The sequence below is a fragment of the Gastrolobium bilobum genome, unplaced genomic scaffold (genome assembly GCF_033153095.1).
Source record: "Gastrolobium bilobum isolate Gb01-03AN ecotype WA unplaced genomic scaffold, APGP_CSIRO_Gbil_v1 utg28077, whole genome shotgun sequence".
In the NCBI taxonomy this organism is placed as follows: domain Eukaryota; kingdom Viridiplantae; phylum Streptophyta; class Magnoliopsida; order Fabales; family Fabaceae; genus Gastrolobium; species Gastrolobium bilobum.
In genome coordinates, this window is record NW_026897591.1 from 209,016 (window position 1) to 223,086 (window position 14,071).

Consider the following 14,071-nt stretch of genomic DNA (forward strand, 5'->3'; position numbering starts at 1 on the left):
GTTTAAAACAGTTAATAATATATTAATTTTTTGCCGTTAATTAACATATAAGTTAATAGACTGTGCAAATAGGTTAATTGTTTTAATGGAAACTAACGATGAGTTTATGAAGGGTTTAAGTAGAAAATGGTTAAGCCATTAGGATTACTAGCGATAAGGAGTTTGAGTAAGTTGTGTTTTCAATTTTTACTTGTATTAAAAATAAATAATAAAATATAAAATGATAATTGCTTTATTTTATACTAAAGAGTCGGGTAAAATTATTTTTTTCCCAGTTTTACTTTAATCCTTTTCACTAAAAATTCCTAATAGGATTTGAGTGCTGCCTTGCCTTGTGCATATGGTCTCTGAAGCACGGACACGGGAATTTTTGGAAAATTTGCGTGTCGGACACGTGTCCGACACGGACACGTTCCGACACGCTCCGACACGCGTTCGACACGCAGTCAATTTTTTGGGACACGTTGACTAGTGGGACACGCGAATTTGACCGAATCCGACACGCAGTCAACGATGTGGACACGTTTTGGGACACGTTTTGATTTTTTTTTAAATAAATAAAATATAATTAAAAAAATATTTAATAAAAATTAAAAACTCTAGAACTCTATCCTCTCTCTCGTTCGTTCACGCTGGAGCTTCGTCGTCGATCGTGTCTTCATCTCGGTCATCTTCTTCGTCGTCGCCTACATACATCTCCCCTGGAAGTTGTGTGGATTTGTTCTTTGTGGATAAGTGCCCAAACAACAAAACTCGTTCAGAAGGTCTTGTGCAGGTATCAAGTACTTGGAGTTCTTGAGCAGGAAATGTCCTTGATAAAGATTCGCAGCTTTAGCACTCAAATAACCATTTTGCAACATCTGTTGTTGTTGTTGTTGTTGCTGCTGCTGTTGATGTTGATGAACATTCGTGGATTTTCCGAAGAGTCCCTCTCTGGAACTCGACAAAACAAAATCAGGTTGTCTTAGCTCAAAAGATTGCAAGCCAATACTGGAAGGATTGTTTGAACTAAGAGAGAGTGAAAGACCTTGACTTGGCCTTTCGTTTCCCTCACAAGGAAACACACACCTCAAAGAAGAATAATCAACGAGTAATCTATTCTCAAGGAAGTTGTGTGGAGAGATTCCATTTGATGGAAAAAAGGATAGGGACACGTGTGATAACATGTAATCTGATATCTGTGATAAGTGGAGAGATTAAATTTTGGATTAAGAAAAATAATAACAATAGGTAAAGTCGGACACGTGTCATAACCTCTTTGTTTGTTTCCTTTTTGATTATTGGTTTACATAGTTGGCTAAGAAAAAGATAACCAGTGCACCTGAGAATTGGGATGTTTTATTATTTATGTTATGAAATTTGAATATTTGATTAGTATATAAGTTATTATGAGTTGTTATATGTATTAAATTTAAATTATATTATATATATTAAAAATATTATTTAATATCAAAACGTGTCCCAACGTGTCGAAATTTAACATTTTTTAGAATTTACGTGTCGGAGTGTCGTGTCGTGTCGTGTCCCGTGTCCGTGTCCGTGCATCATAGCATATGGATGCTAGCCAACGGCGGAGCCAGTTTTTTTTGTTTTGTTTAAAGTGGTAAAATTATAATATAAATTTTCCTTTTGAAGTTGTAATTATTTATTAACAAAAAAATAAAATAAAAATAAAAACGCTGCTTACAACTAAAGATTTTTGTACATTTTGAAGGATGGCGAGAATTAATATGTTGAGATTTTACGTAAAATTAAAATGGAGATAAAATTTTATCAAAAGTAAAATTGTAATATAAAAAATTATAAAAACATTTAAAATATTAATAAAATATTTTTGATAAAAAAATATAAAAAAATAAAATTATAATAATAAACTATATAGCACGGGCACGCAAAAAAATGAAAAGATGCATGTCGGACACGTGTCGGATACCGACACGCTCTGACACGTTCCAACACGCGTCCGACAACAGTCAATATTATGGGACACGCGGTCAAAGCTTCGATACATTCTGACACGCAGTCAACTATTTTCGACACGTGATCAACGCTCCGACACATATTCGACACTTTTTTTTTAGAACTTAATTTTATTTTATTAACTAAATATGAAAAATAATTTATAAATCAATTTTTTCTCTATTATGAAATTTGACATGAAAAATTAACAAAGGATGAAAAATCATTTTTGTTTATATTTTTGTTATAAAATTTAAATATTTAATTGATTATATGACTCTTTATGAACTGTTATATGTATTAAATATAAATTATATTATATACATTAAAAATATTATGTAATATTAAAACATGTCTCAACGTATCAGAATATGACATCTTTTAGAAATTAACGTGTTAACGTGTCGTCAACGTGAATACATCATAGATAATAAATAAAGATTTTAATTATCATAATATTAACTAAAAATTAAAAATAATGCTGGTAATTTTCCGCTAGCATCTCCCTCGCTTCGCCACTGCTCGCTCCTTGCCCGAGTTTAAGGATCTTGGCCCATTTTTTTATTTTATTTTTTAAGTTTGAACTTGAAAAAATATGTAAGCATTTCTGTTTATGTTTCTAATTTTCTTTCTCCATTTTTCTCTTCATCCAATCTTGTGAAAGAAAATATATGTTTTTTCTTTTTTCTAAAACAAGTACAAGGAACCATCATCTGTTGACAGTGGAGGAAGAATGAGAAATGGGGAAAGAGACAAAGAAATTGAAATGGGTACAGTGATAGTTGAAAAAGTTGGAGGCAAATCATCAGTGACAAACTGCTTATCAAGATATCCCCTAAAGTTCATCATACCCAAAAAGGTTTTGAACAATCTTTAACTTTTCATTTTTTTTCTCAGTCATGTTTACTTAAAGAATGTTTCTTTCACTGATTGCTTAGGTGGGTTCTTCCAAAACTGATGCTGTCTGGGTTTATGCCCTCACTTATGGAGGTGGAATTTTATCTGTGAGTTCTTTTTCATTTTTGGTTTTTTTCCACTTCCTTGGTTTTATGTTTCTATTTGCATTTGACTTTGGATTTGTGCTTGCATTATGAGATGTAGGGTGATCACATTTCTTGCAAGTTTTCTGTGGGAGATACTTGTACCATGGTGTTAACCACCCAAGGTTCTACTAAGGTCGACTACTTTTTTTCTTATTGATTAGTTTTTTTTTTTCCTTCTTCAAGTGATTTATTTTGGACTGTGATGGCTTCTGGGTCAGTTGCTTATGAATATGATGCTTTATCTCTTTGATTAGTTGCTTTTGGTCAGAGTGAATTCTGGTCTTCAACTAGGCTTATGTTTATATTATTGATAATTTTGTTTTTTTTTGTTTAGGTCTTCAAATCTGTGGGATCTAAGTGTTCTGAACAAACATTAGAGGTAACAAGACTGTATATTTCTTTTGAGGTTCTTGAATTTATGCTTGTCATTATTAACTTAAGGAGTTGTCATTTTACATGATAGAAAAAGGATTGGCATTGACTGTTTTGAGGTTCTTGAATTTATGCTTGTCATTATTAACTTAAGGAGATGTTTTTCGCTTTTCAATAACTGATGGTGATCAAGATTTATGGCCATGGCATGAGTATTATAAAATTGTTATGAGTCCACTGAGTTGAAGTTTTGACAACAGCTAAATCATCCTGTGTAGTAGGCACGAGTTGGAAGCAATGCGCTTTTAGCCATCATTCCAGATCCAGTAACATGTTTTTCCACTGCAAGATACTATCAGAAACAAGTCTTCAGTGTGTTTTCAGACTCAAATTTGGTCATTGTTGATTGGATTACGAGTGGGCGCCATGAAAGTGGAGAAAAATGGGATTTTGATCTATATAGAAGCACCAATAATATATTCTTAGAAGATGGTCAACCTTTATTTCTGGATTCGGTAATTGTTTTACTGCTGTCCTTGTTGTACTTGTTATCAATTGTACTTCAAAATTGCTTGAGCTTGTAAGACGTAAGCTTTGCTAAAATTATCTTGAAATCTTAATTTCCTCTCTTTTTTAGTTTCTTCTTATTCTGTCATATCAAAAAGTAATTTTTGGAATTTTGTGGAAAATTTGTTAATAGATTTCAATTCCAAAGAGTGTTGCCAGTTAAATGGCTAGCCTAATCTTAATAAATTTGGCTAGTTGTATTGCATGCTCCAATCTGCTCCCTACCACATTTTCCTTTCTTTGACGCTGTTTTGCTGAAAGGTAGCTGTTATGTCATCTTTTTATGGGTTTATTAATTAGTATCATATATGAATATTATCTGGTGGTGCATATTCATAATACGGGGAGATGATTAATGCTTCTGGGTTCAAATTCATGTACTTTAGCCCTTACCATCAGAAACATGTTTGGTACATATTTTCACCATCTTGACACTTCCCCCCATTATACGAAAAAATGGTCAACTTTGAAATATGTTTGCTGGATAGCGATCGACCGTTGTTATGTAACAAATAGTAGATATGAGTGTACCTAACAGTTTTCAGAACACTTTAATGGCCAAAATTTTGGGACTTTATATTTCCATTTTATGCAAATTATTTCATTATTTGATGTCTTACTCCCTTTTTGCAACCAAAAGTTATTGGAGAAGGAGAAAACTGCTGTCTTATGAGAACTACTGAAGTAGTGAACAAAAAAAGGGGGGGAGGGGATTGCAGACATGGAGGAAATACCACTCTTAGAAGACTCTAGTTGCTTTCGCACCCCTTTCAAACTGGCAGCATTGGATTTGGATCCTCTCATTTTAGCTCCTAACATAACTTTATCATTGCTTGAAAGTGACAGACACAACATTCGGACCATATGCAGGATTGTGGGATCTCATGAAGGAAATGTCTATCCCCTATACAGGGTGTTGTACCTATCTATTTCTGTAATAACAATATCATGTTAAGAGCTAAAATGAGAGTATCCAAATCTAGTAGCATATGTTGCTTTTGCATCTTTCTCTCATGTCACATGCAGTACATAAAACAGCATGCCTCTTTTGCTAGTTGGAATTTATTTAGTTTCAAGATATTTTGGGAAAGGCAATTTGGACAATCTTTTTCGGGATTGATATACTTTCCACCCTTCTTATTATACTTAAATGGCTTCTTGTAACAAGCAGATGTTATTAGAGAAAGGAAAAATTGGCTGTGTACAGGAACAGATGCAAGACTACCAAGTAATTGCAATGATTGTACTCCTGGGGTGAGTGATTTATTTTGTCCTACTTATTTCTGGATTAATGTTTTTTGTATTATGAATTTGTGTACTATTTGCTTTATTTTTTTTAGGCCAAAGATGCAATATATCCAAAATCTAGTGCAAGATCACGTGAAAAGAATTATGTCTGAGCAATTACAGCATCCTTCCGCTGCCTTGAGCCACCAAAGAGACAAAGCTGATCCTTTCCTGACAAAGCCAAGCTTCATGGCTTCTTGCAGTGCGTTTGGTCCTAAGGTAAACTATATATAATTTCAATTAATTAGTTTGATGTCATTGTTTGAAGAGTGCTTTGACTTGAGTTTGTATCTGAATTCTTCTATGATCCTAGTTTTTTCTTGGACTCAGTTCATTTTCAGTGCAATGCTATTGTTTACTAGACATAAGAATATTGGAAAATAGAATGAAATAGAGGAAACTTTCTGTGTGTTTTCAGCAGTTAGAATATTAGGACGTCCAGCCCTAACCCTGGAAAGGAGACAGCCCAAGAGATATGCTGCAACTTCTGAGCAGACCAATCACTCAAATTGCTCACTCGAAATTGGTCATAAATACAAAAGGCAAGGGGGTGTTAATAAGTATCCCCTTCACACTCCTATTCATTCCCAAAACATTCTCACTTTCTTCAACTAACTCATTATTAATTGCTTCTGCGGGGAAAAAGTTGCAGAGTAAATACAACATAATCAGTAGGAACCCTATCTTTGAAATATCGTTCTACCACAATCAAGAATTTTGTTCCTTGATGATTTCAATTAAAATATTTTGGTTCTTAATTAATAGTGAATAATGAATCAATGAGTAAATCATATAGTTATGAAGATTTAAGACTTCACCTAGTATTGTATTCAATTAAAAATATATACTTTGTATATGTTGTAAATAGTAATTATGTAGTCATTTATTAGTAATTATGTAGTCATTTATTAGTATTTATTTAGTCATTTATTTGTATTTATTTAGTCCGTTACTTGTATATTGGGCCAAGCCCATTAGGTCAAAATTAGGTCAAGAAGTCTCTATAAATAGAGACCCCTATGTACAGATTCAAATATAATTGAATAATATTTCAAATACTCTTTTCTTTCAAGTTGGTATCAAAGCTCTCGATCCAGAGGGCTCTGCTTCCGCAATTACCTCCGTTAAAACAGAAACCTTCTTTCTTAGCCTCTTTCCGCCATTAGCCGCCATCGGAAAATTTTTCCGGTGGACCTTTTGGACCAAGAGGACCAGTTTTCAAATCATTTTTCTCTGATCTATCAGCTTACGGACGTGTTATAATCGTTTGACGACCGGATCTTCCCAAAACAACACAAGGCCGCTACTGTTCATCGCGTTTTGGTCACTTTTCCGGCGACCTTTCAACTCCGACCGGCCACAGAAAGGTTCGAGACCGTCGGAAGACCTCTCCGCAGAAATTTCAGCTCCGGCGGCCGCGGCACGCGCTCTCACGCGCCGCCACACTCCCGGCGAGTGAGGACCACTCGCAGACACCTCCACCGGCGCGTGGAGGCGCGTGGGACACTTTTTCCAGCTCCGGCCAAAAAGTTTTCTGATCTTCTCCTCATCCTCTTTCTGGATCTGTGCTCCTCTCTTTGATGGGACATCGTTTGGTATTTATTTGTGATTTTTTGGCTTCTTGGAGCTTTTCTTTAACCATTTTCTGTGCAGTATGGCCTCTTCTCAAATGAGTTCTTTTTTAAAATTTTATGATGGTACCTCTTCTAGACGTAAGAGAGATGACCGATGGTGTTCTTATTGTAAAAGAATAGGTCATATCAAGGATTTATGCTTTCGCCTTTATGGAAAGCAAACTGTCTTAGAAAAGATGGCAAGGATGCGTGGTCAAACGCATTTTACTTCTTCTGAAATAACCCCTGCACCTAATGAGACCCAATCTGCATTTCGTCCAGATGAGTTGGAACGACTCCGAACCATTCTTGATTATCTGAGTAAGCCATCTGATACTAGTGCTTTGGCTATGACTGATATGAGCTCCAAAACTCATTCTTTCATTTCTTCATGTAATGATTTTAAACATTCTTGGGTTGTTGATTCTGGTGCTACTGATCATATGGCTTGTTGTGCTGACTCCTTTATTTCTTATCATCCTACCATTGGAACTCATACAATATCCATAGCTGATGGCTCACATACATCAGTTGCGGGTTCTGGTGACATAAACTTACAACAGTCCTTACATCTTAAGGATGTTCTTCATGTTCCTAAACTCTCCACGAATCTTCTTTCTATTCACAAAATTACAAAAGATTTGAATTGTACTGTAACCTTCTTCCCTACCCATTGTGTTTTTCAGGATCTCGCAACGGGGAAGACGATTGGTAGTGCTAAAGAGCAAGGTGTGCTGTACTATCTGGTGTCACAATCTCCCACAAATAAAGTAACAGATCACACCTTCATGTCTCATGGTCAATCAACTGCTGATTCTTTAATTTGGCTGCATCATAAGCGTTTGGGTCATCCTCCATTTAGTTTACTCAAATCTTTATTTCCGTCATTGTTTTTGTCTAAGTCTGTTGAGTCTTTTCTTTGTGATGTTTGTGAATTTGCTAAGCATCATCGTGTGTCTTTTCCTTCTAGTATTACTAAGAGTGTTGAACCTTTTGATCTTATTCATTCTGATGTTTGGGGTCCTTCTAAGGTCCCTCATTCTTCTGGAAATAAATGGTTTGTTTCTTTTATTGATGATTGCACTCGTGTAACTTGGGTTTACTTAATGCGTGAAAAGTCTGAGGTACCACAACTGTTCTTTCAATTTTATAAAATGATTGAGACTCAATTTTGTAAAAAAAATCAAAAGACTAAGGACAGATAATGGTACTGAATATGTCAATCACTCTTTTTCCCAATTTATACAAAATCAAGGTATGATTCATGAACTTACTTGTGTAGACACCCCTCAACAAAATGGGGTTGTTGAAAGGAAAAATCGTCACCTTCTTGAAGTTGCTCGTGCCTTACTGTTTCAAACACATGTACCCAATTGCTATTGGGGAGATGCCATTCTTACTGCAGCGTTCTTGATCAATCGTCTACCCACTCGGGTTCTCGATCATGTAAGTCCTATTCACTCCATGACTTCTTTTTTTCCTTCTGTTCCAACTTTGCAAAGTCTTCCTCCTCGAGTGTTTGGGTGTGCTGTCTTTGTTCATATTCATAAACAACATCGCAGTAAGTTGGATCCTAGGGCTCTTAAATGTGTCTTCCTTGGATATGCTCCTGATAAGAAGGGCTATAAGTGCTATCACCCTGGAAGTCGGAAATTCTTTGTTTCTATGGATGTTACATTTCAGGAATCTGAGTCCTTTTTCCAAGGTCCTCATCTTCAGGGGGAGAATAATTCACCAGAAGACTCATCACCTTCCTTCTTTGAAACTTCGGTGTCTACTCCTTCACCTGTGTCAGTGTATCCTCCTCTTGTGTCTGTTCCTCCTGTGTCTGATCCTCTTGTGAGTAATCCTCCTGTGACTGATTCTCCTGTGATTGATACATCAAGTACACCAGAGATACGGAAGGTTATGACACCTGAAAGAAGGAAACAGCCCACATTGTCTCAGCAGCAACCTCAATCGTCTGAACCACTGGTAAGTCCTGAATCTCATATTTCTGATCATGATGTTAATACTTCTGATGACTTACCCATTACTACTGATTCTGATGATTTACCCATTGCTCTTAGAAAAGGAAAAAGAGCTTGTCCCAAGAAATCTTGTCCCTCTTGTCCCTCTTGTACTCAATACCCTATCTCCCATTTTTGTTTCCTCTGCTAATCTGTCTGTGCAGCACAAAAGCTTTGTTTCAGCACTAGACTCTATTGCAATCCCAAAATCAGTACATGAAGCTTTGAAAGATGGGAATTGGGCTCAAGCCATGCAAGAGGAGATGAATGCATTGGAGAAAAATAAAACATGGGAGGTTATTGATAGACCTACTGGAAAGAAAGCAGTAGGGTGCAAATGGGTTTATGCCCTGAAATATAATTCTGATGGAACTCTTGAGAGATACAAAGCTCGATTAGTTGCCAAAGGTTATTCTCAAACCTATGGCATTGATTATGAAGAAACATTTGCTCCAGTTGCAAAGATGAATACGGTGAGAGTTTTGTTATCCCTTGCTGCCCATTACAATTGGGATATAAACCAATTTGATGTGAAGAATGCTTTCCTCAATGGTGAGTTAGAAGAAGAAGTCTATATGGAAATTCCGCCTGGTTTTGATTCTGTGAAGGGAGAAAATAAAGTTTGTAAATTAAAAAAGGCCTTGTATGGATTGAAGCAGTCACCTCGTGCCTGGTTTGGAAAGTTTACTAAGGTTGTGATGACCTTAGGATATAAACAAAGTCAAGGAGATCACACTCTTTTTTTCAAGCACTCCCAAAATGGGAAGCTTACTGTGCTCCTTGTATATGTTGATGATATTATTATCACAGGTGATGATTTTGTGGAGAGACAGATTCTGCAAACACGGCTTGCCTCTGAGTTTGAAGTCAAAGACCTTGGGAAACTGAGATATTTCCTAGGGATAGAAGTAGCTCATTCGAGCAAAGGAATCTTTATCAGCCAGAGGAAATATGTTCTTGATCTTCTCAAAGAAGCAGGAAAGCTCGGGTGTAAACCCTCTAATACTCCTATTGAGCAGAATCACAAGATGGGCTATGAAGAGGAGAGTCCTCCAGTTGATAAAGGACAATATCAACGGCTAGTTGGGAAATTGATATATTTGGCCCATACTAGACCAGACTTAGCTTATGCTGTTAGTGTTGTCAGTCAGTTTATGCACGATCCAAAGGAGAAACATATGCAGGCAGTAGAGAGAATTCTTCAGTATCTGAAAGGTACTCCTGGTAAAGGGTTGTTATTCCGACGTGATGGCAATCTATCTTTAGAAGTCTACACAGATGCTGATTATGCTGGATCCGTGACTGACCGTCGTTCTACCACTGGTTATTGCATGTTTCTTTGTGGTAACTTGGTGACATGGAGAAGTAAGAAACAAGATGTGGTCGCCAGATCAAGTGCAGAAGCTGAATTTCGAGCTATGGCTCAAGGCATTTGTGAGTTACTGTGGCTGAAAATTGTACTTGATGATCTAAAAATAAAATGTGAGGGACCTATGAAGCTGCTATGTGATAATAAGTCCGCTATTTGTATAGCTCATAATCCAGTTCAACATGATCGGACTAAACATATTGAGGTCGACCGCCATTTCATCAAAGAGAAACTTGATAGCGGGTTGATTACCACTCCATACATTCCCACTGGGCGTCAATTAGCTGATCTATTGACAAAGGGGCTTCCTTCAGATAGATTTCAAGAACTTGCTAGCAAGCTGAGAATGATAAATATCTATTCCTCAGCTTGAGGGGGAGTGTTGTAAATAGTAATTATGTAGTCATTTATTAGTAATTATGTAGTCATTTATTAGTATTTATTTAGTCATTTATTTGTATTTATTTAGTCCGTTACTTGTATATTGGGCCAAGCCCATTAGGTCAAAATTAGGTCAAGAAGTCTCTATAAATAGAGACCCCTATGTACAGATTCAAATATAATTGAATAATATTTCAAATACTCTTTTCTTTCAAGTGTATATGAGGCCTATTTGGTTATTACAATTTTCAATCATTTCAACTCGTCTATAAGTGCCTCCATGACCAATCATCATGTACACAAAAATGACCACAACTTCCTCAATGCCAACATATCATGTTGGCTTTAACCTATGGTTTTGAATTAGGTCACTCCAAATTATTAAACACAATTCTTCTCTTTTGAAATTGCTCGTAAGTACACATTTGACCCCTGACTGTGATTCAAATGATATTTATATCCCCTTCAACCTACTCTTCATCCCAAAACATTCTCACTTTCTTCAACTAACTCATTATTGATTGCTAGTATGGGGTTGCAGTGTAAATACAACATTTAGGAACCACATCTTTGAAATGTCGTCTACCACATTCAATCTCTTCGACACTTTGGTTCCGCGACCAATCATTTACTGAGTGAAAGCACAGTCTCCTAGAGCCTTTACAATTGCCTTCGGCTCCTCCATGTCAGGAGTTCCCTTGGTATCGAAGTGCTGCACCACCATGATCACCCAACTATAAGCATAATTTTCATAGAACAGCTCAATATCTGGCTTCTTGCCATGGTCCAGAAATTACTTCTCAGTATTCTCCAACTCCTCCATTTGTGCCATCCTTTCTAGACCAAACTTTTGTACAACTCCAAGGATCTTGGGAGCTACCAGTGTTAGAAACTGGAAATCAAGATAGAGAATTTATCAAGAAAGAACTATGATTTTGTTGTTGTAGCTTCTTCCTTAGGATCTAAATCAAGATCTGAAAGGTAAAGAATGGGTAGAAAATTACAGTGGAGGTTTCTCTCCAGTGTTAAGAGAAGAACCCTGGCCCCTCTATACAACTCATCAACTAACTCCTCTCACTTATATTCTCTCCCTATATTCATATCCTACCTCTGTCACTGCAGTTAGAGGACTAATTAACTAACTCAAAAAACTTCTCTAGCAATTTTAACTAACAAGCCCTAACTAGTAGAGGCTGGCACACTTGGTTCTTTGGGCCCTTGCGTATTTCTTCTACATATACGTTCCTGTAAAGAATCTTGAGGTCATCACCCCAGCTCTGATACCATGTAAAGAACCTTGGGATACACCACCCCAAAAGCTAGCTCAAAGGGTAGGAGTGCCCAAGGCCTTATAAACTCCACATTAGTTGCTCTTCAACCAATGTGGGACTATATATCTCAACATTTCCTAATTGGGGGCTGCTAACAAAAAAACAGCAAAGAACAAGAAGAATCACAGCCAAAGGAGACTTAGAAAGTGAATCTGAGCCTTAGGAATGGCCAACCCCACCTGGAACCACTCTACACAGTTTTTCCGGTGTCATGAACAAATTATTGCAAAACTAAGATTTTAGGTCATAACACATGAATGATTTTATATTACATTCCTTACACATCCTGTTATGTAAGAGTTTTTTAGATTTGAAGGGTAGGCAATGCACTATCCTACCTATCTTATGTTTAATTTCAATTTTTTTTAGGAGAATGGGGTAAGAGTCAAACTCTAGATCACTTAATCATACAAATGGATGCCATATCATGAACTAACTATCCCAAAAGCTTGAAGACACGAATGATTTTATATTTCTTCTCTTAACACCTTTCCTTCCCTCTCTTTCTCTCTGCTTTTAAGCACTTCATCTAAAAGAATTCACACCTTCCTCTCTTCTCTGTCCCTACTGCCACACCGTGCATATTCTGACCTGCCCCATCTCTCTTTCTCACACGAGTCATTATCATACTGCCTTACCATTTATTTATCCTCACATAGACTCTAGTAATAGAAGGTGACCTGTTGTGTGGATGAGGGTGGAATGTCAACCCAAAAATGGGGATGATGGGCTCAATATTCAGTGGGCTAAAGATACTCAACTCAAGTATGGTGAACAAGAGCTCAGTTAGCTTAGACTTGTGGTGCTAGCACCAGATTAATCCGAGCAAGAGGGGAAGCGATGGAAAGAATTCCTAGAGTATGACAGCATGACCTAAGTGAGACTTACCTGCAGGTACGTGACCAACTCATTCCTCATGATGTGGGAGTATGACTGGGAGAGAGGGGAATGTTGTATTTGGTGTGGCAGAGACCACAACTTTGTGGTGGGGATTAAGGGAAAGGGCCTTGGATTGGCCCAAAACCCTCGTCTAAATCACGATGATATCCATTTATTTATCCTAATTAACAAATTAGAAGATGCTATGATTTATTGGAACACTTACGTGATGAAGCCCTGCTTCATGATTCTGTAATATCATTTTGTGTGCAGAGAATTGGTCTTCTTGTTCGAGTGGCTGCTGTGACAACTGAATCAGTTTATAATTTCCTTAAACATCAATTGGCTCCCTTGGAGCCAATGATTGGGGTGCCACCTTACAGATAAAGTGAAGTGTTTTCTGAAAGAATCATAATAATTTATATTGGAGACCTACATGTATAATAGTTTTACTTTCTTTTTATTCATGTATGTTATTTATTCTATACCAATCTGCATTCAATTGAAAATGACCCTATACATCCTTGACCGACGCCATATTGTGAACCATGTATTGTTTTGTACCAATGATTGTGTTGTGCATGGAAATTTGAGGCAACCACATGGAGGATGTAAAAAATCATGCACCACCATCTATGGAACTGAAAAATCTAGTAATACGAGAGACTCTAAAATTACACCTGTTGCATTTTTGTCTTCATATTTATCTATTCTGATGATCTTTTTAATTATAGAACTGAAAAAATGAAGGGTTCGTTTATCTAGATAATAATTTATCTACATTGAGCCTAAAACGACGTCGTTTTGAAGCGGAAATCAGAATATTTTTGTATTTATAATTTATTCTAAGGTTATAATAGTCTTTTTTATTATAATTTTTTAACCCAAAATGATGTCGTTTTGGGAGCTAATGTAAATAGCTTATCTACATTCACTATAGAAATATTAAAGCCAAAAATGAAATATGTAAACAACCTGCTTTGCTTGGAGTTATCTTATATGTTATGCAGTTTGGACATCCCAGATTTACATAACATAGTGAGGATTTTCTTGGGGTACTGTTATTTTCCCTTAGCATGTTCAGCTTGTAAGGTAAAATTGGGATTCCACAACAAACAGATACTTTCTAATAACTAAGGCCAACAGATGGTTCTATGAAGGGCTATAAGATGAAAATTTTAAAATATATCTTTTAGTGAGAAAACAAAATATTTCATCAGTTTTAACTTTTTAATTTAGTTATCCTTTATAGGTGGAACTG

At 36.4% G+C, this 14,071-nt stretch overlaps 1 protein-coding gene across 1 annotated transcript; it reads left to right on the plus strand.

Moving 5' to 3' along the window:
- The first annotated feature begins 2,502 nt into the window (after nucleotides 1-2,502).
- Nucleotides 2,503-13,445, plus strand: LOC133308397 (urease accessory protein D-like). Its single transcript, XM_061509015.1, has 8 exons — nucleotides 2,503-2,818; nucleotides 2,898-2,963; nucleotides 3,061-3,135; nucleotides 3,337-3,381; nucleotides 3,656-3,889; nucleotides 5,113-5,195; nucleotides 5,282-5,447; nucleotides 13,084-13,445. Exons 1-8 carry the CDS (start codon nucleotides 2,693-2,695, stop codon nucleotides 13,195-13,197), a joined length of 909 nt encoding a protein of 302 aa, XP_061364999.1. The 5' UTR covers nucleotides 2,503-2,692; the 3' UTR covers nucleotides 13,198-13,445.
- Nucleotides 13,446-14,071: the final 626 nt, after the last annotated feature.

Bases quoted from the DNA above. Each gene is read 5' to 3' on its own strand.
- LOC133308397 (XM_061509015.1), top strand. From the start codon at position 2,693: ATGAGAAATGGGGAAAGAGACAAAGAAATTGAAATGGGTACAGTGATA. The intron at 3,890-5,112 runs GTAATTGTTTTA...TGTAACAAGCAG, and splicing joins AACCTTTATTTCTGGATTCG to ATGTTATTAGAGAAAGGAAA. The intron at 5,196-5,281 runs GTGAGTGATTTA...TATTTTTTTTAG, and splicing joins GCAATGATTGTACTCCTGGG to GCCAAAGATGCAATATATCC.